At 42.4% G+C, this 24928-nt stretch overlaps 1 protein-coding gene across 1 annotated transcript; it reads right to left on the bottom strand.

Annotated features, from left to right (window-relative positions):
• Positions 1–631: 631 nt before the first annotated feature.
• casp8ap2 (caspase 8 associated protein 2) lies at positions 632–24585 on the bottom strand. The gene is made up of 10 exons (XM_034150550.1): positions 24271–24585; positions 21022–21095; positions 20662–20736; positions 17684–17784; positions 14629–14703; positions 14052–14167; positions 9005–11730; positions 2913–5667; positions 1617–1716; positions 632–1524 (listed from the first exon to the last, which is right to left on the bottom strand). Exons 2-10 carry the CDS (start codon positions 21053–21055, stop codon positions 1462–1464), a joined length of 6045 nt encoding a protein of 2014 aa, XP_034006441.1. The 5' UTR covers positions 21056–21095; positions 24271–24585; the 3' UTR covers positions 632–1461.
• Positions 24586–24928: the final 343 nt, after the last annotated feature.

Below are 24928 nucleotides of genomic sequence, written 5' to 3'. Positions count from 1 at the left end.
ATCCTGGCTCCAAAATGGTGGAATGAGCTCCCCATTGACATCAGGACAGCAGAAAGCCTACACTTCTTCCAGGTCAGACTGAAAACATATCTCTTTCGACTCCACTTCGAGCAATACAATTACTAACAAAGCACTTATATACTAATAAAGGACTGGCTTATCTAAAGCCAGTTGAGTAGCACTTGAAATGTTTTGGCTCTATGAAACCTGATGTACTTATATGATTCTGTTTTCTCCAAGTTTGTATCTTCTTGGTCGAATGCACTTATTGTAAGTCGCTTTGGATAAAAGCGTCAGCTAAATGCAATGTAATGTAATAATGTAATAACAGAGTATTCCTACACTCTAGTAGTTCAACATTTACTTAAGTACAAGATCTGAGTACTTCTTCCACTTCTGGATATAGACAGTATGCAGAATATATTGTAGCACGATGTTTCCTGACACTGGTTACAGTTACAGACCCTGAGGCGCTGGCCTGGATTCCAGACTGTGGCCCACTTCATGATTAGAACAGAGAAACACAGGGGGAACCCCACTGGCACCAACTGGCATAGATGATCATCTTTTTATCGATTTACCACAATTATTTGATTTGGTTTTGTTCAAATGTTTCAGGAATAAACAGACATCAGCATGAATAAATAAAACTTTATTTTTAGTAAAGAACTACTCACAATATTGCATTCCACTCTGTTTAAAAGTAATATAATAAATCAAACAAACAGATAAAATGTGTATTAACAGAGATTAACAATACTGTCCTGTACATGAGTTGGACATTCAACCTTCAAACATTTCAATCACTCCCCCTCACACATAAAAATAAGATCATAAGTATCACATTCAGTCTTCTGATAAAAGACCCAACCTATGAGTCACACAGCTCGGTCTCCTGATGGGTGATGCTTCGAGTAGTTTCCAGTGAGCGTCCATACCTTCAGGGACTAAAACTGTCACTTCATTCAGTAACATCTGAGCGTACTCGCACTGGAGCCTGAAGGTGGCTTAGTCTGAAGGCAGTTTTTCCTCACTGTACTGAGAGAAACATAGGAGTAGATGCCAGATGAACTGATGAACTAGAATACCATTTTGGCAATGTATCACATCTGCAAAGGCAGAGAAAGGATAGCGAGTTCCGGGCTGCACTTACGACAAAGTGATATGACCAGACACCACCCAGATCTGATGATGAACTAGTGTGGATTCATAAAAAGCAAAAAGTGCATCAGAAACAGTACATCTGATAAAGACTTTATTTCTATTGGCCGTTCACATCAATCTATCTTGTCCATTGTGCTGAGGAAGAATCCTTTTTGTCCACTTCAATATCCAGAATTTGCAGATAGTGGTGGGATTCACAACTTCCCCCCCCACAGGGACTTGTAACGACCCCCCATTTGGTCAGTGCCGTTGTTGGTAACACAGTATGAAGAATCATTGCGATTACAGTCAGAGGGATCAAGGCTCCATCTTCTCCTGCTTCTTAAAAAGCTTCATGAGCTGGTTAAATCTGTTGGCAATCTGATAACAGGAAAACAGATAACAGTTATTGTTTGCTCAATCATCACTTCCTGCAGTCATATCACATGACACAAAACAACAGACGAACTCACCTGCGCTGATGGCTTATTGAGCTTCTCAGACAACACAGAGAAAGTCTCTCGTGAAGCTCCTTTTGTCTGCAGCGCGATGAGGATCGCTCGATCTTCATCTCTGGAAGAAGCAGAACACAGGTGATGAGTATCTTTCTCAGAGGCACTGCAACTTTAATAAAGTGTGTTATACCAACACATTTCCCATAACTGTAATATGTTAATTGAAAGCAATAATATAAAGTTGAACCTAATATTATTTATTAAAACGTAATATTAATGCTCTGCTGATATTATCATTATGTTGACATAATACTTTTACTTAAAGGGGACCTATCATGCAAAATGCACTTTTGTATGTCTTGTATACATGAATATGTGTCCCCGGTGTTCCAGGGAACTCACCAAGTGTCAGAAAACACAACCCTCTCTATTTTCCTCCATACCCAAATCTCTAAAAAAGGGGCTGCAACGGATCTGATCAAAACTGATCCAGATTTGAACACTGTCCTGACGTCAGGACGGTGGCGCTACGGCTATTGGGCCAACTCCACCAATCAGGAGGAGACCGCCACGGCCATTGCCGTTCGAAAGCGCTGGAGACGCTGTAGTACATATGCCAGGCCTCTAGATGGTGCTGTTCTCAAAGAATCAGCCCTTGCACAAACAGATCTATAAATGGTCAAATTGAGCAAAATGAGGCATGGCTAAAATGCATGATCTGTTTGGTATTTTGAAAAAAAAAAAGTATAAATATGCCTTATATAGGTATGGTCCTACACTATATTATTCAAATATAGCATGATAGGTCCACTTTAAAGTAAACGTTTCAGTTTTTTCAGTGCATAATGTGACAATCAAACTGTGATGCTGATAGTATTCAAGTAATGCTTGCGGAAGTAGTATAAAAATATACTTAAAAAGATCAAAAGTAAATGGATTTAATATGGGGATGACGTTTTTTCGTAGCGCGACCTCGAATTTAGCATTGCAAGATTTTGCATAATAATGTAGAAAATAATCTCTGTCAACAAACGTTTATGCTTACACGTTTTGTTCAGCAGGGTAAACTCCAACACAGTACATACATAAATGTACATCTTATGCTTCATATAACTATTCATCTGTGAGTCTGTATTGACGTTTTGAAGGCAGAAAAGGCTTGTGATAAGCATGATTTTGAAATGTTTCGGAAATATTGCCAGGATTGGTCAAAATGGCAAGGCACAAATAATGAGGACATTCAAATGATATTGAATCTCTGAATCACTAACTCTTGGGAGAGGGGAGAGACACAATACAGAAGCAACTACTGACCTGGTCCATGCCACCACCACCTCGCCCCTCTTCCTGACCACGTTCTTGGCATAGAGGCTGTTGGGGGACAGCGCTGCGGGGGAGGCTCTGGATTCTCCGTCATCAGTCTTGCAGAGAGACTCCATCTCCTCTGAGCTTTCCTCGTCCTGCTTCCTGAGCCGCTTGGCTTTTGATTTCTCCTGGTGCTTCTTTCGTTTTCTACCCCTGTTGAGATCTCTTCGGCCTTTCTCTGGAGTTTCCTCTGCAATGGTGAGACTTCTCTCCGACTCCTCTGTCGCTTCTGTCCCAGAGTCGGACACATGTGATGCAGACTCTTGGCTTCCTTGATTTGTTTCAGAGCTTCGAGCAGGGGAGCTGTGATCCGACAGCACGGTTTCAGAGCATCTCGTCTTATTCTGAGACTTGGAGGAAAGAGCTTTCGAGGGACTTTGTTGCGTTGTCATGGATTTTTCTCCGTGGTGGGTTTGATTTGATTCATCATCAGCAGTGAGTGAGATCTCCTCTCTGCTGGTTGCCTGGTTGATGTGTCCGGAGAAGTGCTCAGAGCTTTGAGCACCTTTTTGAAAGCTGTCTGAAGGAGTGGCTTTAGTCCGATTCTTCTCTGACAGTTTCTGTGAATCCTCCAATGGATCTTGTGGAGGAAAGTCTTTTTTGTGGTATGAATCTTTTGTTAGTGTTAAGCTCTCCTCTTGAGAGGGATGGATATCTGCTTTGGTGTTGGCCTGACAGATCCCAGATGGACTGTTCTCAGATGAGGCATTTGAAGGAGTATGATTCCAGGATTTGTCTGACAAAATTGCCATTTCTTGACCGTCTTTAGTTTCCACATCCTCTTGGATGTGTTGCTGGTCTTCTTCTATTAGGGTGTGACTGAAGCTGTCTTCAGTGATTGTGGTATCGGCGCCCGATGTCGCAGGACGGATCTTCACGATGAAATGATCGTTGGATTTCTCCATCACCAGCGCTTGCATGGGTAGGTCTGACTTGAAGAGGAAAGGGGTGGCGAGCACGTCGCTGCAGCTGGAATCGCAGCTGGAGTTGTCGGTGTCCAGGGCGAGATGAATGTCCTGCTCCGACGCGTCCTCCTCCTCCAGCAGAGCGTCCTCGCTGATGTGAGCGCTGATGACGCTCTCCGGAGTGGACATGCGGCGCATGCTGGATGGCTGCAGGAAGCTGAGGTGGCCGTCGGACTTGAGAGGCGATGGGATGGTGAGGGACACCGCCAGGTCTTCAGCCAGAATGGAATAGGACCTATGTGAAGATCGACTATCTGACGGCACCTCTAACATGCAACTCTCGTCGAACAGAGCTGGATTCAGGTGGATCCGACCTTTGGAGTGTGGAGAGGACATCTTGCGAGGTGAAAGGCTGGACCACGTTGCGATAAGTTTCGAGGGAGTTCCAAATTTGTTCGGGGAGAGCAGCTTAGATGGAGAGTCATATTTAGTTGGAGTAGTGATGCTGAGGAGTCTTTCTCCGTCCTTTCTCGGTGTGCTGAGGGACCACACTGTGTTGTCTCCGGTGACGCCGCTGCTTTCCAGCAAGTCGGATCCCTGCAAGAGACACTTGAAGATCTCTCCCATCTGAGAGTCCCTCACTAGGTTGAATGTTAAACTGGAGGCTTGCTGTTCTGTGAGAAGCTCAAAGTCAGTTTTGTCCAGCATAGAACCGTTGGGAGGGACTAACAAAGAAGATATGCTACTTTTCTCTGGAGTTGAAGGAATATTTTTGGGAGGACAGTAGATGGAGACAGTTTGTGTACGTGTTGGATGTGGGTGAACACTGCTGTCTTTTCCCTCTTGTGTGATTCTGATATCTTTGCCTCTGCTTCCAAGGCCTGTTCTGTAAGGCACCACAGGAGAGGGCATGATTCGATTGAAGCTGGTGGGAGACGATTGTGCGTCCAGTTGGTGACATTGCTTCTTAACAGGGGGCTGTTCGGATCCTTTCTTATTTCCAGCGGGCTTCTTGTCCTCAGCCTGAGCTCTTTGGTTGCACAGGCTTTTCAGTGTCGAGTGAATGTCCTTGAACAAGAAGTCAACTTGGACATTTACAAAGTCCCACAGCCTCTGCTTCAGATCCACTGCCTGCTGTTCGAAGATGCGTTTCACAATACCATTATTCGACAGTTTGCTAAACACAGATGTAATTAATGTCTTCATGTTGGATTTCAGCTCCACTGCCTGACTGCATATCTGACCCAAATGAGCACCCTCTACAAATTCTAAAAAAGACTCCTGGAAGTTCTCCATCACTCCATAGAAGCTCTTCTTGGGAAAGGTTTTGTGGAGTTTCATGTACTTCTTTCGGATCTCAGCACGGACCACCTTGAACGTCTCCATCACTTCCTCTACGGTGGAAAAAGAAGCTTTGGTTGCTGCGGGACAAACTGTTTTAAAGCGACTCTTCGGACTTCGTGTTGAAACACCTACTGTTTCTATGACTTTTTTGGATATAACACAGCTTTCGTCAGCTTTCCTCTTTAACACAGACTGAGGACTTGCTTTGCTTCTGACTGGTCGCGTGGACTTTGCTGACTTCTTGTTTGCAGGAGCAGGAGAACCTGTAGCCGCCTCTTCACTCTCGCTTAATATCTCCCCTTCCTCCAAGTCGGTGTCAGAGACACTTGAAGGCGGGTCGGACACCTTGTCCACAGAGCTCTGCGTGTCATGGTTTGCAGGAGAACCCGGATATTTGTTTTCTTTGTTTACGTCCAACTTCTTTGAGGATTCAGCGACAGCTGTGCTGGAGAAGTCTGCACGGAGAGAGAAAGCAAATAGTTCATATTATAGCAACTCATAAATATTGATTGTGTAACAAGGTCCGTATAAATAAAGGATATTTATCTTGTATTCATGAGGTGCGGTACTATTAACTGAGAAGTAAGGAGTATGAGAAGTCTATTTTATAGCAGTCAACTGCTGTTCAGTCATATCAATCCACAGAAAGAAGTCCGGTCAATTTAACATCAGCTATGGCCAGAAAAACAAAATGTTTTCATCAATCAGTTGCGATATTTGATGAAAACATTTTATATTTGTGGAAAGCACAACACTTTGGATTCATGCTGGTTAAACTGTCTCCAGAAAACAAAAGAAAACAAAGAAGAAACAAGAGTAGGAAAGAGGTTAGAATAGAGATCTAAAGGGAACACAGTATGTGCTCTGGCAGACTGGTAATGACCACTTTGACGAGTAAGAAAACCTCGATCAGTGCTGACGTTATTTTAAGTTCCAGTTCCAGCCTTTGGTACACAGTAGAAAATACTATTTTAACGTAGTGGAAGAAATCAAAGAATTTTTAACTGATCCTGTTCAAATGTTGTGTCAAACTACAGATTTATTTAGCAACAGGCTTTGCAAAAGGGGAAATCAACACTTAATCATGACACCATCATCTGCAGTAAGATTTTGAATTTGACAACATGAATAGAAATCATGTATAAAGATCAAGTAACACCAGTGTTTCCCCTATATACAAATAGCAGCGGCTTTACATTTTTTTTTATTAAATAATAATAAATGGCGACCTTTTTTGATTTTTGATTGTTTGTTATGTGGATTTGTAGTATTTGTGTTACTGTATGTTCAATAAAGGTGTATTTTGCTAGATCTTGAGACATTGCCACTGTATGTACTAGGCCTCAAGAACCTTTCTTGTGCTGGCAGACACATATGGCGCATTTCCACCACACGGTCGGCCTCGGCCTCGCTCGGTACTGCTAGGCCGCGTTGGGCCTTGTTAGGGCCTGCTCACTTCATGCTGCGCTTCCATTACAGTTTAGGAACTGGGGTAGTTACTATAGTAACGCAGTGTAGGCGGAGCCGTGACGTCATCTTCAATGAGAACCCCAGAAAAACAACACAGCCGTTAGCTGTTAGCACTCAAGCTCACAGCTCCTCATATCTGTTCAGAAACTAGACAAAAGTTAAACAAGTACAAACCACAGACTGCCTGTGTCATGGCGAATACAGTCGCTGGTTCATTTATGTCTGTATAGGCCGTTGTTGTGAGTGTGGACGGTCGGAGCATATATTGAGTTAGCTTAGCCAATCTCCATTTAGAACACACGCATTTTAAAAGGTTTTTCACCTGCCGTCTGTCTGCAGACTTGACAAAGCATTAATTCATGGTTTTTACTAACCGGTATCAGTATGTTGTTACTTCGGCATCATTTTGAAACGTGTATTACAATTAAATCACGGTCAAATATGTCCATCTTGTTGTAGTTGTAGCCCCCTTGCCAGCGATTCTCTCTCTCTAGTTTAGCAAACTCAGCCCGACTCAGCCCTGTTTGTTGGCCCCGATAGAACCACGATTTTGTCGGGCCAGAAAAGAGGTGAAAAAGTGGCCCCGGGCCGGAACTAGGCCTAGTGGAAGCGCAACCAAAAACGGGCCCGGCACGACACGGCACGCTTAAACCGCGCTCCGCGCCATGGTGGAATTGCCCCAATAGAAACATATTGGCGGGGCGCACTTCGCACGCTCAAAAATTCACCGCGCTCACATTTAGCTGGACCCGTGTGCCTTAGCACCGCTGCTATAACTCCATCCTAGGGGAAACACTGAAGACGGTTTGCTAACTTAAAAAAACGGCTTTGGTAAGGTCTGTAAAATCCCAAGTGTGCCCACATACCATGTTCCACGCTCTTCTACAACATATTTAGGATAAGGTTTTATGGGTTGCTTTCAAATCAGTACAATTAAAATGTCCATCCTAAAACAAACAAACGTAGATCATGTAATATTCCAGTTGGGGAACAAACACAGAATTTTGGACTCACATTGCTGTCATTATCGACTTATATTAAGTAAAAATATGCTATTGATGCATTATATTAATGCAAAAAGATAGCTAGTTAATGTTAGCCGTTAGCTAAATAAGAAGGCTAACAACTAACAGAATCATTGACCTACAGTATGAGGTGTTCAAGCTCTATTCACAAATGAGTAACAATGATTTTAAAGGTAAATTATAACTCTATATGATGTGTTCAAATGTAATCTTTTAAAATTTAGTTTTTGGATTATAACTTGAACAAATATTTTTTTAAACTGATGTTTTGACAGAAATATTAAATATTTTTTGGAGAGGGTATTATGATCTGTTCAACTTCCTAAAAATAGCTTAGAGGCTGAAATCTTTTTTATGCAAATAACAAAAAAATGGAATTTTGATGGTTTACATAAGCCGCTTTCACACCAAGTACTTTGCCGTACTTAGTTCCCAGCACTTAGTACCCCCATGGAACTAAGAGCCGATCGCGTTCACACCGGAATAAGTTCCCTGAGGGAAGATTACGCAAATGAAGCCGCTGACGTCACTTCTTCTTCTGCTTTGGGTTTACTGGCAGGCCGCAAAGAACTTCACGGCGTATACTGCCACCCGAAGTCCCCGGCCGGAAGTCTACTGAAGCCTTCCGAGTAAAACGCCAGAACGCCGACACCTCCTCATCACTCCACCACTCCCATGTTTTTTTTTGTGTTGCCATAAGTTATTCTCTCTCCGTTGGTGCGCGGGGCTAATGCTAATGCTAATAATGCTAATGCCAGCAAATACAATGGCGGCTTCAAAATACTTTTCAGTTTTACGGGGCGTGGTTTGCAATTCGCCCAGCCAATCAGAAATTGGTACTTTTTTCTCCCCAGGATAGTCCCACCTCTCTAGCAGGCACTACAAATGGGGGTAAAAGTTCTCTGAACTAAGTTCTCTTTTTGGTGTGAACGCAAAATTCCAGGCACTAACGGAACTAAACGGGAAAAGTACGGGGAAAAGTACTCCGGTGTGAAATCGCTATAGACTTTAGTATGATTACATCTCTTGGGGTATTTATACTATTCCCAGTAAGACTTTTTGGCATCTTGAGTAAATAATTTTATTTGGTTTAAAGGATCTGTCGAGATAATTATTATATTTCACCCACATACATACAGGATGGACAATCAGGATAACAATCATTAAAAAAAAATATCAGCACCACATGGCAACAGGCCTAAAAAATTATGAACAAACATAATGCGACATTCATATAAAAATGTATGTAAGATTTAAAGTGACATATTTTTTTTTTTTTTTATCAGGCCAATCTTACCTTTCTGAAGGCTCTTGACATGCCCTGGCTTGCTGAGAAGGTGGATGTGGTTCCTCTTGGTGATCCTGATGGGGCTCCTCAGAGGGCTTATGGCATCAGGGATTGTCTTCAGATTGCTCAGTGTGTGCATCATGGAGTCCTCATCGTGGAGTAATGGCATCGAACTGGAAGGCTGCACTTTATTGTCACGACTCTTCGCAGGAGAGAAGATCTTCTTTGGTGTGAACAGGTGGCTGTGGCTCTGTGGCCCCGCAGGCTCCTCTGTGGTGCTGCTGACTCTGGCCACGGCGATGCAGCCAGTGGAGGAGCTGGGCCCAGTGGAGGAGCTGGGCTCAGCGGCGACGCTACTGCTGTCACTGCTGTCTTCGTTTCGCTGTGTTAAAACGAAAATGGCCTCAGGTAGACTTAGCCCTTCTTGTGGAAGTGATTCAAGGGTTATTGTACTGGATACAGCACTTTTAGGAACATCACAACAAGCATCTTTCTTGGGAAGGGAATCAGGAGGACACAGCCGTTGCTGACTGTCCTGAGGTAGAATTATGGGAGAAACTTCATGGAAGGCTTTGTCAGGAACTTCTACAGCTTCAAGATTTTCCGTTGTGGGAGAAGAAGCTTCATCTTCTCCGACTGAATCCACAGGGAGGCTTTTCTGTAGTGCAGATTTAGGAGATATACACTTCAGTTCTTCACTTGAATCAATGGCGTCTACAATAGGAGGTATTCTTTGTGAAGAAGAATGGCCTGTGTGTCGTTTATTTGCAGCCTCCACGGGCCACACAGGGCCACAACTGTGTTTCTGGGTATGTGACACCAACTTGATTTTGTTCTCCCGTTTTCCTGAAACATCTGCTGCTTTTAAAGAAGTGCTCTCTGGTGAAGTTGCTGGGAGGTTCCTCTCGGTTTCTGGCAGTTGGCTATGAGCTGAGGAGGTTTGCGATACATTGTCTTCAAGTTGCTGATCAGCTGCAGGACTTTCACTCTGGTGTCGGTACTTTTCCTGGACATCTTTTGGATCATCACAAGTCTTATGTATCTTTTTGGCACGAGGGGTTTTCGGGGAATCTAAAGATGGTTCTGCAAAATCTTCCAACCCTGTTTCTAGTTCACTGCTGTTTACTTCATCGATCACACACATGTCCTCGATGTCAGGCTGTGAACTCTCATCATCTGGTGAGTTTTCAACTTCCTTGTTCACTGGTGTGGGGTCGCCCTGGGTGAAGGGCGTGAGCGGCTTCTTGATTGGTGAAAGGGTTAGATTCAATGTTTCCATGAAACACAGTTTCCTGTTAGGACTGTTTTCCTCCCCAGAGCCTTTCTCTGTGACACTTGGTTTTTCGGATGATGTCTTTAAGGCCTCGTGTGTCTTTTCTTGACTTTCCTGACTAATGACCTCCACTTTACCTTGGTCTGATCTCACATTCTCACATTCTCTGCCCGTCTCTGTCGGAATGCTCCTCTTAAGTGTTCTGCTGATTTTATTTTCATGTCGTCTATCCTTCTTCTTCTGACAATCCTTTGACGATCTATCCCCTCCCCGTTCTTTGGAGGACTCACTGCGCTCTGGAGGTTGGTTTGAAGAGGACTTTTTCCGGTCCCTTGAGTCTGAATTTCTTCTCTCATCAGTAGTCTTATTTATTTTATGATCTCGACTGTGGCCCTCTTTAGAGCTGTGAGCTGCGATACGTTCAGAGTCTGATGTTTTGGCTGTATCTTTTCTCCTTTCACGACCTCTTCCTTTCTTGTCATCACAGGTAATTGCACTCACTAGTGGAGGGCTTTTGGCCCTGTCTGATCTGTGGTGCCCATGTCTTCGTCCTGAGTCTTTGTGAGACCTGTTTTTGTCGGGGGCAGAGCTGTCCCTGTTGGGATCTGAACCACTTCGATGTCTCTTTTCTGTTGAGTCAGATAGTTTCAGGCTTGGACATTTTTCCTCTCTGTGCTTGGACTTGTGTTTGTCTGACCTTCTATCTTGGGAGGATGAGCTGCAGCTGGATTTCTTGCTGGATCCACTGGGCTGATAAGTAGAGCTATCACTTTCTTTCCTGTTGGGTGGAGGAGAACCGCCTGGAGGCTGATCCTCGCTGGGATGTACAGCTGGTAGAGGTGGAAGAGGGGGATGAGGAATGGATGAGGGAGGAGGCAGTGGTGAAAGACTGGGGGGCGGAGGAGGAGGCGGCTGAAGACTGGAGGGTGGAGGAGGAGGCGGCTGAAGACTGGAGGGTGGAGGAGGAGGCGGCTGAAAACTGGAGGGTGGAGGAGGAGGCGGCTGAAGACTGGAGGGTGGAGGACGAGGAGGCTGAAAACTGGGGGTCGGAGGAGGAGGCGGCTGAAGATTGAAGGGTGGAGGAGGAGGCGGCTGAAGACTGGAGGGTGGAGGACGAGTAGGCTGAAGACTGGAGGGTGGAGGACGAGGAGGATGAAGACTGGGGGGCGGAGGAGGAGGCGGCAGCTGAAGATTGGAGGGTGGAGGAGGAGGCGGCTGAAGACTGGAGGGTGGAGGAGGAGGCGGCTGAAGACTGGAGGATGGAGGACGAGGCGGCTGAAGACTGGAGGGTGGAGGATGAGGAAGCTGAAGACTGGAGGGTGGAGGACGAGGAGGCTGAAGACTGGGGTGCGGAGGACGAGGCGGCCTACTCTTGGAGCTGCCTGTGGATGTCTGACTGGAGGAAATTTGATCCCGGATATCATTCCTGTGAGATTGTTGATGATGGTGACCTTTGACTGACCTGCGGAAGAAAAGTATAAATCATTTTACATTAATCCAATCAGTAGAGAGATGTTTGTCTTCTGAAAACAGAGTTAAAGAGTCCTCTCCTGCTGATGTTCAGGTGTATATCAGTATGTAGTGTCTCTACTTTAAAGAGTCCCATCCTGCTGATGTTCAGGTGTATATCAGTATGTAGTGTCTCTACTTTAAAGAGTCCTCTCCTGCTGATGTGCAGGTGTATATCAGTATGTAGTGTCTCTACTTTAAAGAGTCCTCTCCTGCTGATGTTCAGGTGTATATCAGTATGTAGTGTCTCTACTTTAAAGAGTCCTCTCCTGCTGATGTTCAGGTGTATATCAGTATGTAGTGTCTCTACTTTAAAGAGTCCTCTCCTGCTGATGTTCAGGTGTATATCAGTATGTAGTGTCTCTACTTTAAAGAGTCCCCTCCTGCTGATGTTCAGGTGTATATCAGTATGTAGTGTCTCTACTTTAAAGAGTCCTCTCCTGCCGATGTTCAGGTGTATATCAGTATGTAGTGTCTCTACTTTAAAGAGTCCTCTCCTGCTGATGTTCAGGTGTATATCAGTATGTAGTGTCTCTACTTTAAAGAGTCCTCTCCTGCTGATGTTCAGGTGTATATCAGTATGTAGTGTCTCTACTTTAAAGAGTCCTCTCCTGCTGATGTTCAGGTGTATATCAGTATGTAGTGTCTCTACTTTAAAGAGTCCTCTCCTGCTGATGTTCAGGTGTATATCAGTATGTAGTGTCTCTACTTTAAAGAGTCCCCTCCTGCTGATGTTCAGGTGTATATCAGTATGTAGTGTCTCTACTTTAAAGAGTCCTCTCCTGCTGATGTTCAGGTGTATATCAGTATGTAGTGTCTCTACTTTAAAGAGTCCTCTCCTGCTGATGTTCAGGTGTATATCAGTATGTAGTGTCTCTACTTTAAAGAGTCCTCTCCTGCTGATGTTCAGATGTATATCAGTATGTAGTGTCTCTACTTTAAAGAGTCCTCTCCTGCTGATGTTCAGGTGTATATCAGTATGTAGTGTCTCTACTTTAAAGAGTCCTCTCCTGCTGATGTTCAGGTGTATATCAGTATGTAGTGTCTCTACTTTAAAGAGTCCTCTCCTGCTGATGTTCAGGTGTATATCAGTATGTAGTGTCTCTACTTTAAAGAGTCCTCTCCTGCTGATGTTCAGGTGTATATCAGTATGTAGTGTCTCTACTTTAAAGAGTCCTCTCCTGCTGATGTTCAGGTGTATATCAGTATGTAGTGTCTCTACTTTAAAGAGTCCTCTCCTGCTGATGTTCAGGTGTATATCAGTATGTAGTGTCTCTACTTTAAAGAGTCCTCTCCTGCTGATGTTCAGGTGTATATCAGTATGTAGTGTCTCTACTTTAAAGAGTCCTCTCCTGCTGATGTCCAGGTGTATATCAGTATGTAGTGTCTCTACTTTAAAGAGTCCTCTCCTGCTGATGTTCAGGTGTATATCCGTATGTAGTGTCTCTACTTTAAAGAGTCCTCTCCTGCTGATGTTCAGGTGTATATCAGTATGTAGTGTCTCTACTTTAAAGAGTCCTCTCCTGCTGATGTTCAGGTGTATATCAGTATGTAGTGTCTCTACTTTAAAGAGTCCTCTCCTGCTGATGTTCAGGTGTATATCAGTATGTAGTGTCTCTACTTTAAAGAGTCCTCTCCTGCTGATGTTCAGGTGTATATCAGTATGTAGTGTCTCTACTTTAAAGAGTCCTCTCCTGCTGATGTTCAGGTGTATATCAGTATGTAGTGTCTCTACATGTCTCTATGCTTTAATGTTCAAAAAGCTCTTTATCTTTCTCATACTGCCTGTGCTGCAGCACCTCTTTTCACCCTCTGTCTGAAACCAGAGCCCAGTCTGCTCTGATTGGTTAGCTGGCCGGCTCTGTTGTGATTGGTCAACCCCTTAGAGATGTCCCGCCCCTTAGCCTATCACGTACGATGTGTTGCAGCGCTTGCCAATAGAAGTGTGAGTTTTACATAGTGATGTCATATATGTTACGGAAGTTAACACAGGAGTCCAATGGAGGTGTGAGAGAAACTCACTCTGGAGGGAACACAGGGAGGAAACTCCTTCTGGAGGGGCAGACCATTAACATTCACACAAACCTAGACGAGACCTACAGCTTTGAGGCTTTGTAATCCAGATCTATAAAGACCTCAAAATTCAAAAGCTTTTTATTGTCATTGTACAGAATACAACGAGATTTATAGTTACTGCTCCAGCGAGTGCTTTAAAAACAGACATATTAAAACACAAACAGTGAACCTAACAGTTCATTTAAAACAATGACTCACAATTGGTTCAGCCTCTGGATCTCAGCATCTTTTCGTATCACCTCCTGTCTGGCTGTTTGTAAAAGTGCACAAATGTTCTTTTTCAGACGGCCGTTCTCAGTGTTCAACCCTGTGTTCTGTTTCAAAGAGAGACAGAAGTTACACATCATGTTAGTGCTGATGAAACTTTTGTGGAGGTAAAGTTATCAACTAATTACTGGAATAATATGAATGCAGTAGTGACACTATGAAGAAATCGGTTAATAAATCAGTCCAAGTCCTGTGTATGCATGAATTGCTGTATTCTGGTGAATGGCAGCGCATATTATACATTTTCAATACAACCTAGGAAATAAAGAAGGGAAATTATGCTTTGGCAATATTGTCCCGGTTCTATTTATGCCAAAAGAAATCCTATTATATTGAATTTAATAAAAATATTCAACCAATAAAAGCTGAAGATACAAAGCAAACAACTAGTAGAATAAGTCTTATTATATAATTATTTGTTTTTCAGACTTCTGTGTCAAGCGCAATCATATTCAACCAAACAAAACCACATTTTTAAAATAGCTGAAAAAAAAGGATAACAACCGACCTGGATCTCCATCTGCTCCACCCTCCTGCGCAACTCTCTGATCTGGTTCTGAGCTGCCTGGAATCTGGACTTGAGCTGCAAACAAAGGAAAAGATAGAGACAGTTGGCAATCTGACAGCATCACTCTGCATCTCAAAACATGGGGATATTCTATAGAGTGGTGCAGTCAGAGTTCCCGTTAGAATATTTTTTCGCCGGTCAACATGTCCGTTAAAGTTGAAATCTTCCGGACAAAAGTAGAAAAGTGCCGGTCAAAGGTCTTCTTTAAAACAAATTGATATGATTCGATATTAAACAAACTAATTATAGTAGATTAACTACATTATTCAAAAGTGTACAGTAATTTACAATAACACGGGAATAATAAACGGAGCGCTCTCTCCTTCTCCTGACAGCCCGCCAGTATCATGCAGCTCGCGGATCCAGTAATGAGTGACCCGACAGTAAAACTAAACATATCTATAACTAGTTCAGGTAGTTTGAGAGGTAATTCAAATAGCTACGTGTGATGTTCTAACCTGAAGTGTGTTTTGCTCTGCTCACCGCTGCATGTGATCATGCAGAGCTGCGTGTCGACTCGTCAGCAGCAGCCGATCTCTCTCTCCCGTCAGATTAGACTTCACTCGCGTTTATGTCCATATCGATCAGATCTAGCTAGTTCTAGCTAATGATATGACTACCTGCTTATTAAAAGACACCTAAACTAAAAACACTAAAAGTGTCGCTATGCAACCGGGTGAGGCCACAAAGTATAGCGCAGCATTATGCATTTGTTTACATGCCCACCGGAACCCCGAGGCATTACCAACAGATCAACGCACAATCAACCCATACAGGACATCTCTTTCTCCACATTCAATGTTAGACATTAGAATTGACTATTCTTGCCTGTCACATACTCTTCTTGTCTGTCACATAAGTGGCGCAACTGAAGCGGTATTGCGCTAAAGGGAAATTATTTTGACCGGACATTTTGACCGGAGAGATTTAGATTTGCCGGTCTTCAGCATATTTTACCAGTCATAGTCCGGTAATTACCGGCTAACGGGAACTCTGGGTGCAGTGACGCGTCCTAAAGCCCGGAAGTAAGCTGCGCATGGGTTCCTTCCGGTTCCCTCGACAAAAAAGCAATGCAATTTCTTCATAGGATTTTGGAAAATAGCTGGAAATAAGGTCTGTGGTTGACACACATTTAAGAGACGGATCACGTTTTGTTCAAATCGGATAATCTCCACATGTCTTCCCTACTTTTAGAATTTTCTAATCATAAATCTAAATCGATAGATTTATGATCGATAGATTTATGATCAATAGATTTATGATCAATAGATTTATGGAGAAATTGCAATAGGCGCTTTCACACCGCAGTACTTTTCCCACAAAGGTTCATCAGAACTTAGTTCATGAGAACTCTTTAGTTCTCATGAACTAAGTACAGATCGCGTTCACACCGGAATACGTTTCTGGGGGTGGATTAGGCAAATGAAGCCGCTGACGTCACTTCTTCTTCTTCTGCTTTGGGTTTACTGGCAGGCCGCAAACAACTTCACAGCGTATACTGCCACCCGGAGTCCCCAGCCGGAAGTCCCCGGAGTTGGGGACTGGTTTCAGTAGAAGCTGCTGGGACTCCCAGCAGCTTCTACTGAAGCCTTCCGAGTAAATCGCCAGAACGCCGACACCTCCTCATCTCCACCACTCCCATGTTTTATTTTGTGTTGCCATAAGTTAGTCTCTCTACGTTTGTGCGCTGGGCTAATGCTAATAATGCTAAAGCGAGGAAAATAGTTTTACGGGGCGTGGGAACCTTTTTCTCCCACGAAAGCACCTGCTCTCTAGCAGGGACGGAAAAGGGGGTAAGAAGGTTCTCATTAACTCATTTTAGTTCCGGATTTTTTTGGTGTGAGCGCAACATTTCGGAACTATATCGGAACTAAAGTGGGAAAAGTACTGCGGTGTGAACGCGCCTAATAGGCGCGTTCACACCGCAGTACTTATATTGCTTTTTTGTCGAGGGAACCGGAAGGTACCCATGCGCAGCTTACTTCCGGGTTTTAGGACGCGTCACTGCACCACTCTATTGGTATGCTCCTTTAACACACACTTTTGCATGACGCCGAATAATGAAACAATTGACAATTGGCACCAGACTGTTGGTCAGAGAGGAGTCTATTGTAGCTGCTTTTCAGCCACACTTCACACATTACTGCTAAACAACACAACGTTTGCATGTGTAAAATGCAGCCCCTCATGAGTGGGCTTGGCAGGGGTCAAGAGGCAGAGGGTTGAAGTGGTAAACACTCTGACCTTGGATTAGCCATTTCATTTGCCAATGTATTTATTTATCTATTTAACTGGACTTAGAACTCATAACAAGACTTTTCTTCACACTCTTGTTCATATTTAATTTAATATGCCATTCGTTGCACACTTAATGTAAATAATATAATATTTTTAAATGGCGTTATCTGTAATATAGCCCTTCATATTGTTTATTTCACAGATAGTCTACAGATGTTTTATCTTTCACGGTCGACTTGTATATATCTTACTTTTAGTTCCGTTTTTTTTTTTTATATTTTGAGATATTGATATTTTATGTTTATTTTCTACTCTTTATTTTTCAAACTATGTGCAATTTCGTAATTAAAAAAATCCCATTTTGGGATCATTAAAGAATATCTTATAATTATCGTAAGGATTCTTTGACTTGAACACTGTTTTATCAATGCTTTGTGCAGCTTTTTTAAATCTTCAAACTTATGAATCCATTACACAAAGTGGAAATCCTGGATCTTATTGAATTGTATCAGAGGTACCTGGAACAACATGTCCCCATCAACGCAGCCCCTTTTAAACGAAGAGCAGTTCAACATGTAATGTCAGGGGTTACAAGTGGGAGCTCAGACATGTAGAGCTTGTATTAAGATTACTGATCTGCTTGACCTTTCGTGCAGCTTTGAGACCACTAGCCCAAATCAAGTTGGAACCAGAATGAATTATTTCCATTGGTCACCACGTCTGAAATAAAGAAAGCATGGATGAGCGGCCCCCTCACCTCAGAGTATGATGACTCTCTGCTCTGCTGCTCCTCTGTGACGATCTCTTCATAAAGATCCAGTGATTCTTTCAGCCGAGAAGCATTTGGAGATGGATTCACTGCAATAAACCAAAGTAAGACAATTCATATCAATTATAAAAGCCTCAGTGTCGGACAAACAAATCTGTACTGTACTAGATACTAGTGTTGCACGGTGCACTGATACTAGAAAGGTATCGCGATACCCTGCCGTTAAAAACGTTACGATTCCTCCATTTCATTAGTATCGGTACTTTAAGAATGACATTGTTTTAATAAGAGCCGTATTTCCTGTGTGTGTTCAGCGCTCTGCTTCCACCCCCTGCAGCCTGACACACCAAGCAAACACCACAGAGCACGTCCCAACGGAACACGACTGTTGTGTCGCCTCACGTCTCCTGCGTCTTGGCCAAAAAGTCGCACTGGAACACACCGCAAAGACTTCAGCCGCCGGCCAAGTAGCACGTACATGCGTACGTGAGTGGCAATAACTCTCCTTACCAGCAGGCGGCGGTAGTGTGTATTCGTCATTCAAAAGAGGCAGACAGACTGCGTGATATATACAAACAACAAATAGCTACATGCTACAGCTCGAGCCAAGCAGCACAGGGATGAACTATGCCAATATGTTAACAGTATCGGTGCAGTGCCTTTTCAGTGGGGCAAGATATAGCAAATACGTGTGCCTATCCTGCTATTTGTGTTTATTCTTTTAATCACACAGCGTTAAGAACAAATAAAAATGTGCCTACATAACTGTCAGTTGCAGCCCTAGCATTATTATTGGTTTAACTAGCCTACTAACAGTATATCTTTAAAACATGAACAGCTACAACATTAAAATACTTCTAGGCAGATTGTGGACAGTAACAAAGTACATTTACTTAAAGGGGACCTATCATGCAAAATGTACGTCTTTTATACATGAATATGTGTCCCCGGTGTTCCAGGGAACTCACCAAGTGTCAGAAAACACAACCCTCTCTATTTTCCTCCATACCCAAATCTCTAAAAAAGGGGCTGCAACGGATCTGATAAAAACTGATCCAGATTTGAACACTGTCCTGACGTCAGGACAGTGGCGCTACGGCTATTGGGCCAACTCCACCAATCAGGAGGAGACAGACACGGCCATTGCCGTTCGAAAGCGCTGGAGACGCTGTAGTACATATGCCAGGCCTGTAAGTGGCGCTGTAGTCTGCCACAAAAGCAGCGAAGAAGACTTCCCGCCCATAGTTACCATGGTTACCCTTCTGTTTATTCTCCGCTGTGGCTTTTTTTCTCCCTCCCCGAGGCAAGCGTTTGCTCCCGCTGCAATGCAATCCCTCCCCGTCGAGGCAAGCACTGTAATTCTCTCCGGTTAGTCCACCAGCAGATGACAAACACCCACCTCTCCGCCTCTTCCAAGGAACGAGGGGACCGTGCGGCAGAGTTTCAGTTTCAGTTTGTTTCGCCGGTCAAGATGTCCGTTAAAGTTTAAATCTTCCGGACAAAATTAGAAAAGTGCCGGTCAAAGGTCTTCTTTGTTATTTATTGAGCTTTAAAAACAAATGAATAACGACTCTATATAATAAAACACGGAGGACGGAGATCTCTTTTTCTCCCCCTCTTCTGACAGCCCAGCAGCTGATCAGAGCACGTCTCCCCTCTCCTGCAGGGGGGCGTGGTCAGCAGAATCAGACCCGTAGACAGCAAACAGCACATAGAGCGAAATGAGGCATGGCTAAAATGCATGATCTGTTTGGTATTTTGAAAACAGAAACGTATAAATATACCTTATATAGGTATGGCCCTACAATATATCATTTAAATATAGCATGATAGGTCCACTTTAAGTACTGTACTGCTCCCATTCAGGCAAATAGTGTTTAGCTAAGCTGAACAGCCAATCAGAGTGATTTATTTTGCAGACAGCCTCCGCAGGCTCCACGGCCGATTCAACATGTTGTGACAACATGAAGGTGTCGGCACGGCCGAAAAGACACGACGGGGCGGGACACACCAATCTGAGTAGAGCGACAGGACGCTCATCGACGGCGAGACATCTATCGACAGCCGAAATCGGCTTGGTGTGTCAGGGGCTTAAGAGACTGTGTTTGTTGTTTGAGATGATGCTGCTATTTTAGTTAATCAAAGTCAAGGTCAACTTTAATGTCAATCTTACTCAGTTTGTGTTTACAGACACAGAGATCGAAATGACGTTTCCAACAATCCCGAATATAAAATTATACAATATACAGATATGTATAAAAATATGTATAAAATATGTATACCCTATATACACAATCAACAGACACATTGATTGTGTATATAGGATATACACATTTTTTATACAAACTCAAAATACAGATTCTTGTGTTAAACTTTCCTGTCGGCTCCCAGAGCATAGTCGAGGAAAACAGGGGGTGACTCTCTGCAGTCTTCCAGGGCCGAAGCAACAAACTTCGGGTTCAATAACCCACTTTTCAATAAGGCAGACAGGCGAGCTCTTCTTTGGGAGGCCGTTGCATTTATTAAGGTCTTTGTTACAGATCGAACTTTGAAGACACTCGACAGACCTATTTTGCTGCTGCTTCGTTCACTTCAAAACACATACCACCGCTCGCTCACTCTCGCTCTACCATGCACACACAGATCTGACTCGGCATGACCCTAATATCATAACACTTGTCATTTGACCTTGAATGCCATTTCTTTCATTCATTTGATCTATTGTTCTCATTGTTCAAAAGTTTGCGTTATGACTGAAACCTTTTTCAAGGTTTGAAATAAAGCACAATAATGACATTTAAGACGGTTTCCCCTTTTTTAAGAAAAGTATCGAAAAAGCAATTCTTCACTTGGTATCGGTATCGAAACAAAAATGTTGGTATTGTGACAACACTACTAGATACTACAATATTATTGGTGATAATAATATTGGGGCATTGCAGATCTATTTCAAACAAGACTCTTACCTGCGTTGTTGTTAAAGCTGAGGTCCAGGCCATCATAGATATCCACAGAGTCTTCATTGTCATCATGTACAAAGACTGGGGATATGAACATGCATGTATGTCATCAGTTATGTTCATCTGGTGTTAACATCAAGGTGTTAATATATCAAATATTGTTTTAATACCAATTGCAGAGAAACCCCTTTCTGGGGTAACTTGTAAGGAATATATATATATATATATATATATATATATATAATATATAATATATAATATATATTATTAAAATAAGTATTACTTCTAGGATTAATTATATTACACAAATACAATATTAAATGAATGTTAATGCAACTTTGCGTGAATGTATTGTTTTGAACTTACGGCCAGGGGCATCATTGATGTCAAAGTCATCCATTCTTCCAGTTATCACTTTGTCTCTATTCCTTAAGCAGTTCCTGAAAAAGATCATTAAAAAGTCTATAAATATGAGCCAGAACACACTAAACACAGGCTGAAAATGATCCTGTAGCAAATGGCTAATGCACACTGAAGGCAGAGGCGAGACAACAATTAAACTAGAACTGATTTAAATCCTAATTAATTCTAGAGTAGACACCAATTTTACACTAATGCTAAAGTCAGCATGTCAATTGTTCAGTGGCTCTGATAAAACTTTGAAAAGGTGGCCAGGATTCTCCCATCTTGCACAGTGAGAGTTGTGGAGGTTGCTAGAGTAGAAAAATATGATATTGGTTCTATAATGGCAAATAGACTTGCCTTTATAGTCTTTCAACCAGTCAAAAAACATTTAAACCACATGCCAACCATTACTCATACCCAGATACATTTACTGATGGCGGGGCTGGGGGTGTCAAACTCCCCATCAGGTTCTATTCTGCTCATTCACACACACTCACACACCAATTAACACCATACACCTTCAGGAGTTACTGCAGCTCCAATGGAAAATACAAACTAGCATAACTAGCAGGGTAAACATATTATTTTTACCCTGCTAGTTTTTATTATCTCTGGTTTGGAAATATGATGTAACTGTAGGCAAAGTAAATAAGGAAAACTGCTTAATGGCTATATTTGATTTGTCAAGTACAAAAGTATTAGCATCAAATATACTTGGAGTACTGAAAGTAAAAATACTTATTGTGTGTAATTTCCAATTTCAGAATCATATATATTAAAACACTGGATTATGATTATTGATGCATTAAAGTGTTCATCACAGCTTGTTACTACTTATATTTCTTTACATACTGCTACTGGATATCTTCACCTATAATATAATATTATCATAGTCAATGTATTACTTTATGTATATTTTGTATTAGCTTATAATGTGAATATAAAAAGTAACTAGTAACATTTATGTTGGCTAAAATGTAATGGAGTAGAAGTAAAAAGTAGCATAACATACCCAAAATCTGACAGTAAATATACTTCAATACGTTACACCACTGTATATATAGCCCACTCTTACATATAATATTCACTCAAAAATGCACTAAAGTATGAGGTTAACATACTTTAGGTATTATATGTAGTGGACAAAAGGAGGCTGTAAGCCATTGTGCTGTTAGCATGGTTTAGATCAGGGGTCTCCAACCTTTCTTCATCTGAGAGCTACTTTCAAAAAATGAAAGTGGCCAAGAGCTACTTGCATCACATCGCTTACATTTATTCACATAGCCCTCATCAGTTGAATTAAGCTATACTTTTGTACACGTGTGAAATTGCAATACCTAAAGCTTATCAAAAATAAGGTCCAAGAAAACGAAGATTTCTCACATATTATTATGGCCCACATAATAAGTACATCACTGAACATTCACATAAGTGTCCTTAATCACCACCTTACAAGCATTTCACTCTTTTGTTAGTGAGATGAATGGCACTGCATGCAGTCCACCATAGAGGTGTATGCTGGAGTCATAGATTAGAGTCATTTAAATGTTCATCAGTTGGTCTTGTTCTGTATTTAGATTTCATTCATGTCAGAAAAAGCTGCTTCACAAAGGTATGTACAGAACCAAATAAAGCAGACATTTTCAGTGCTGCTTGGTGAATGTTCTTATAGTTTTCTGGGTCTACAAGGCTCCAGAAATGTTGTGAGTTTTGCTGAGACTTAAGCTGAACATTATTTTGGAGATCTCCACAGGATTGACACTGAACAGTTGTTCAGCCATCTTTTTCTTCTTCTTCTTCGTCTTGACATTAAATTATAAACCATAATAAATTAATTGTATAGGTCTAGCCTCCCTATATCTGTGTGTGAAAATGGTTCCATCCTCAAAAACAAAAAACTAATACTTCTGCAGTCTAGCTGCAGCTTCTAGCTACAGTCTTCTGTTAAAAAAAAGACACTGAATGTCTTGAATGCATCACACACAGGACTTGAGTCTGAAAACAGCAGGAGTATTTACAATAGCATTATAAAAACAAAAATAGTGCATGTGGGTGCACACTTACATTCTCTGTCTTACTGTTACATAAATCCCATGAATGTATGAGATTAAGTTAGCTTCATCATATCTCAATCAGTGATTAAGTGAATAATAAAGTTTCTATCGGGTCACTATCAGCCTGTCACTCATTATTTTCAGGGAGGGGGCGGGGTTTGGAGGAACGGAGAGGAGACGGTGATCGCGGAAGCTTTCCTCCTGCCTTCACAAACTTTACACAAGTATTTATCAACTGAAAATAGCAAGAGGACATTCATACTCTGCAATCCAAGACTTGATTAAATCCACCAAAAACCTGACATGACGATAACGAGTGTTTTTCAAAAAACACAAATCCCTCCCTGTGTGTCTCTGACGCGCAGCGACAGGGCCTGATTCAGAGCGGGTCATTCTGCTGTTAGTTCTGGACTGGTGTTGGTGGAGAAAGCAGACTGCTCCGTGTGTGTTGTCGCTGTGCTGCTGTCACGTCTGTTCCTTGATCTCTGCGTCACCGACCATTTGATATTCGTGTGACAGAAAAAATTCTAAAATAAAAAAACGTTATTGTCCAGCCGCGGCCGAAAAATCAATAAGCAACCTTACTACGCTATAATCAATAATCGAGCGGCGAGCTACTGAAAAGCTGCCCGCGAGCTACCGGTAGCTCGCGATCGACGTGTTGGAGAGCCCTGGTTTAGATAAAGGTTAGCTAGAGCTCTTTTGTTCACAACGTTACTGTCCAGACAAAGGAGACTTATAAAAACAAAGCCTTTTACATAAAACAGCTAGGCAGAGAGAAAGTTAGTAGCTAACACTCCTTCCTGTCTGTAGTTTGCTTTATCTGTAACTGTCTGTCCATCGCTTTAATCGGTCGTTGACACTGTGAGCTAAAGCTAGCATTGATGTAAATATCTTTCTGTTTCAAACTCAACAGGAAATGTACACTTGATTTAGGTTATGCAACACATTTTTAAGGTTATTGATGTTTGTGGTCAACTTTGGAAAAGTTAAACCACTGTACTAACTTTACTGCTACCATGCATTTTGTTGGACTAAATGTACCGTTAGTGGAGAAAGTGCTCAGAAGTTAGGGATGCTAATGTAGCAATATGCATCGGACATTTATTATTAAAAACAAAGTAACAATTAGCAAGCAGTGAATGGGTGTACTTACTCGTTGTGCTATTGTTATGTGTCCTCCTGTTGTTTACAACTGTAATGTCGCGCCAAGACTTCATTGCACAGGAAGTAACGACAATTTCCCGCGGTCTGTCAGAGCCGGGGGAGTGTTTTTCAGGTACATCGGATTCAGAAATATTCTTCAAATCGAAGTCAGATCCTAAAGGAGGATGATTGTACAGCGACTCCTCAGAGGCTCAGAGTCCCACACACCCAGCAGACATACAGCGAGGTATTAGAAAGCGGTAGATTTCACAGTTCGCTCGAGAGAAAGTCGCTCCACCCGCGGAGAGGATTGCATTCAGTTGCACTGAACTCGAGTCGCTTTCCGGCGCGTCATCACCGCGCGTCATCACAGCAGGAGGGAATCCATCCGAATCCACCTCTTAAAGGGGCCCTATTCTGCTTTTTGGGGATTCCCTTTCCTGTAGTGTGTTCTATAGGTTTTTGTAAATGTAAATTGTCTGCAAAGGCTAAAATCCCTGTGTTCCCTCCAGGGAGTTCCCCCCTCTGCCTAAAACGCCTCCATTAGGCTCCTTTGTTTACTTTAGTAACATAGTGACATCACTGTGTAACATTTGCGCTTCTATTGGCTAGGCTTCAACACATCAGACCTTTCCCATTTATCGAATTTCCGACTCCTCGACTCCTCG

The sequence above is a fragment of the Trematomus bernacchii genome, unplaced genomic scaffold (assembly GCF_902827165.1).
Source record: "Trematomus bernacchii unplaced genomic scaffold, fTreBer1.1, whole genome shotgun sequence".
NCBI classification, from domain to species: domain Eukaryota; kingdom Metazoa; phylum Chordata; class Actinopteri; order Perciformes; family Nototheniidae; genus Trematomus; species Trematomus bernacchii.
Note: the sequence above shows the minus strand (reverse complement) of the source record. Positions and strands in the feature narration are given on the sequence as shown.

Excerpts from the sequence above, each read along its gene's own strand:
- casp8ap2 (XM_034150550.1), bottom strand. The coding sequence starts at position 21,055 with ATGGATGACTTTGACATCAATGATGCCCCTGGCC. Across the intron at positions 5,668-9,004 it reads TGTCAAGAGCCTTCAGAAAG|ACTTCTCCAGCACAGCTGTC; the intron begins GTAAGATTGGCC and ends CTCTCCGTGCAG. Across the intron at positions 1,525-1,616 it reads TCAATAAGCCATCAGCGCAG|ATTGCCAACAGATTTAACCA; the intron begins GTGAGTTCGTCT and ends TCCTGTTATCAG.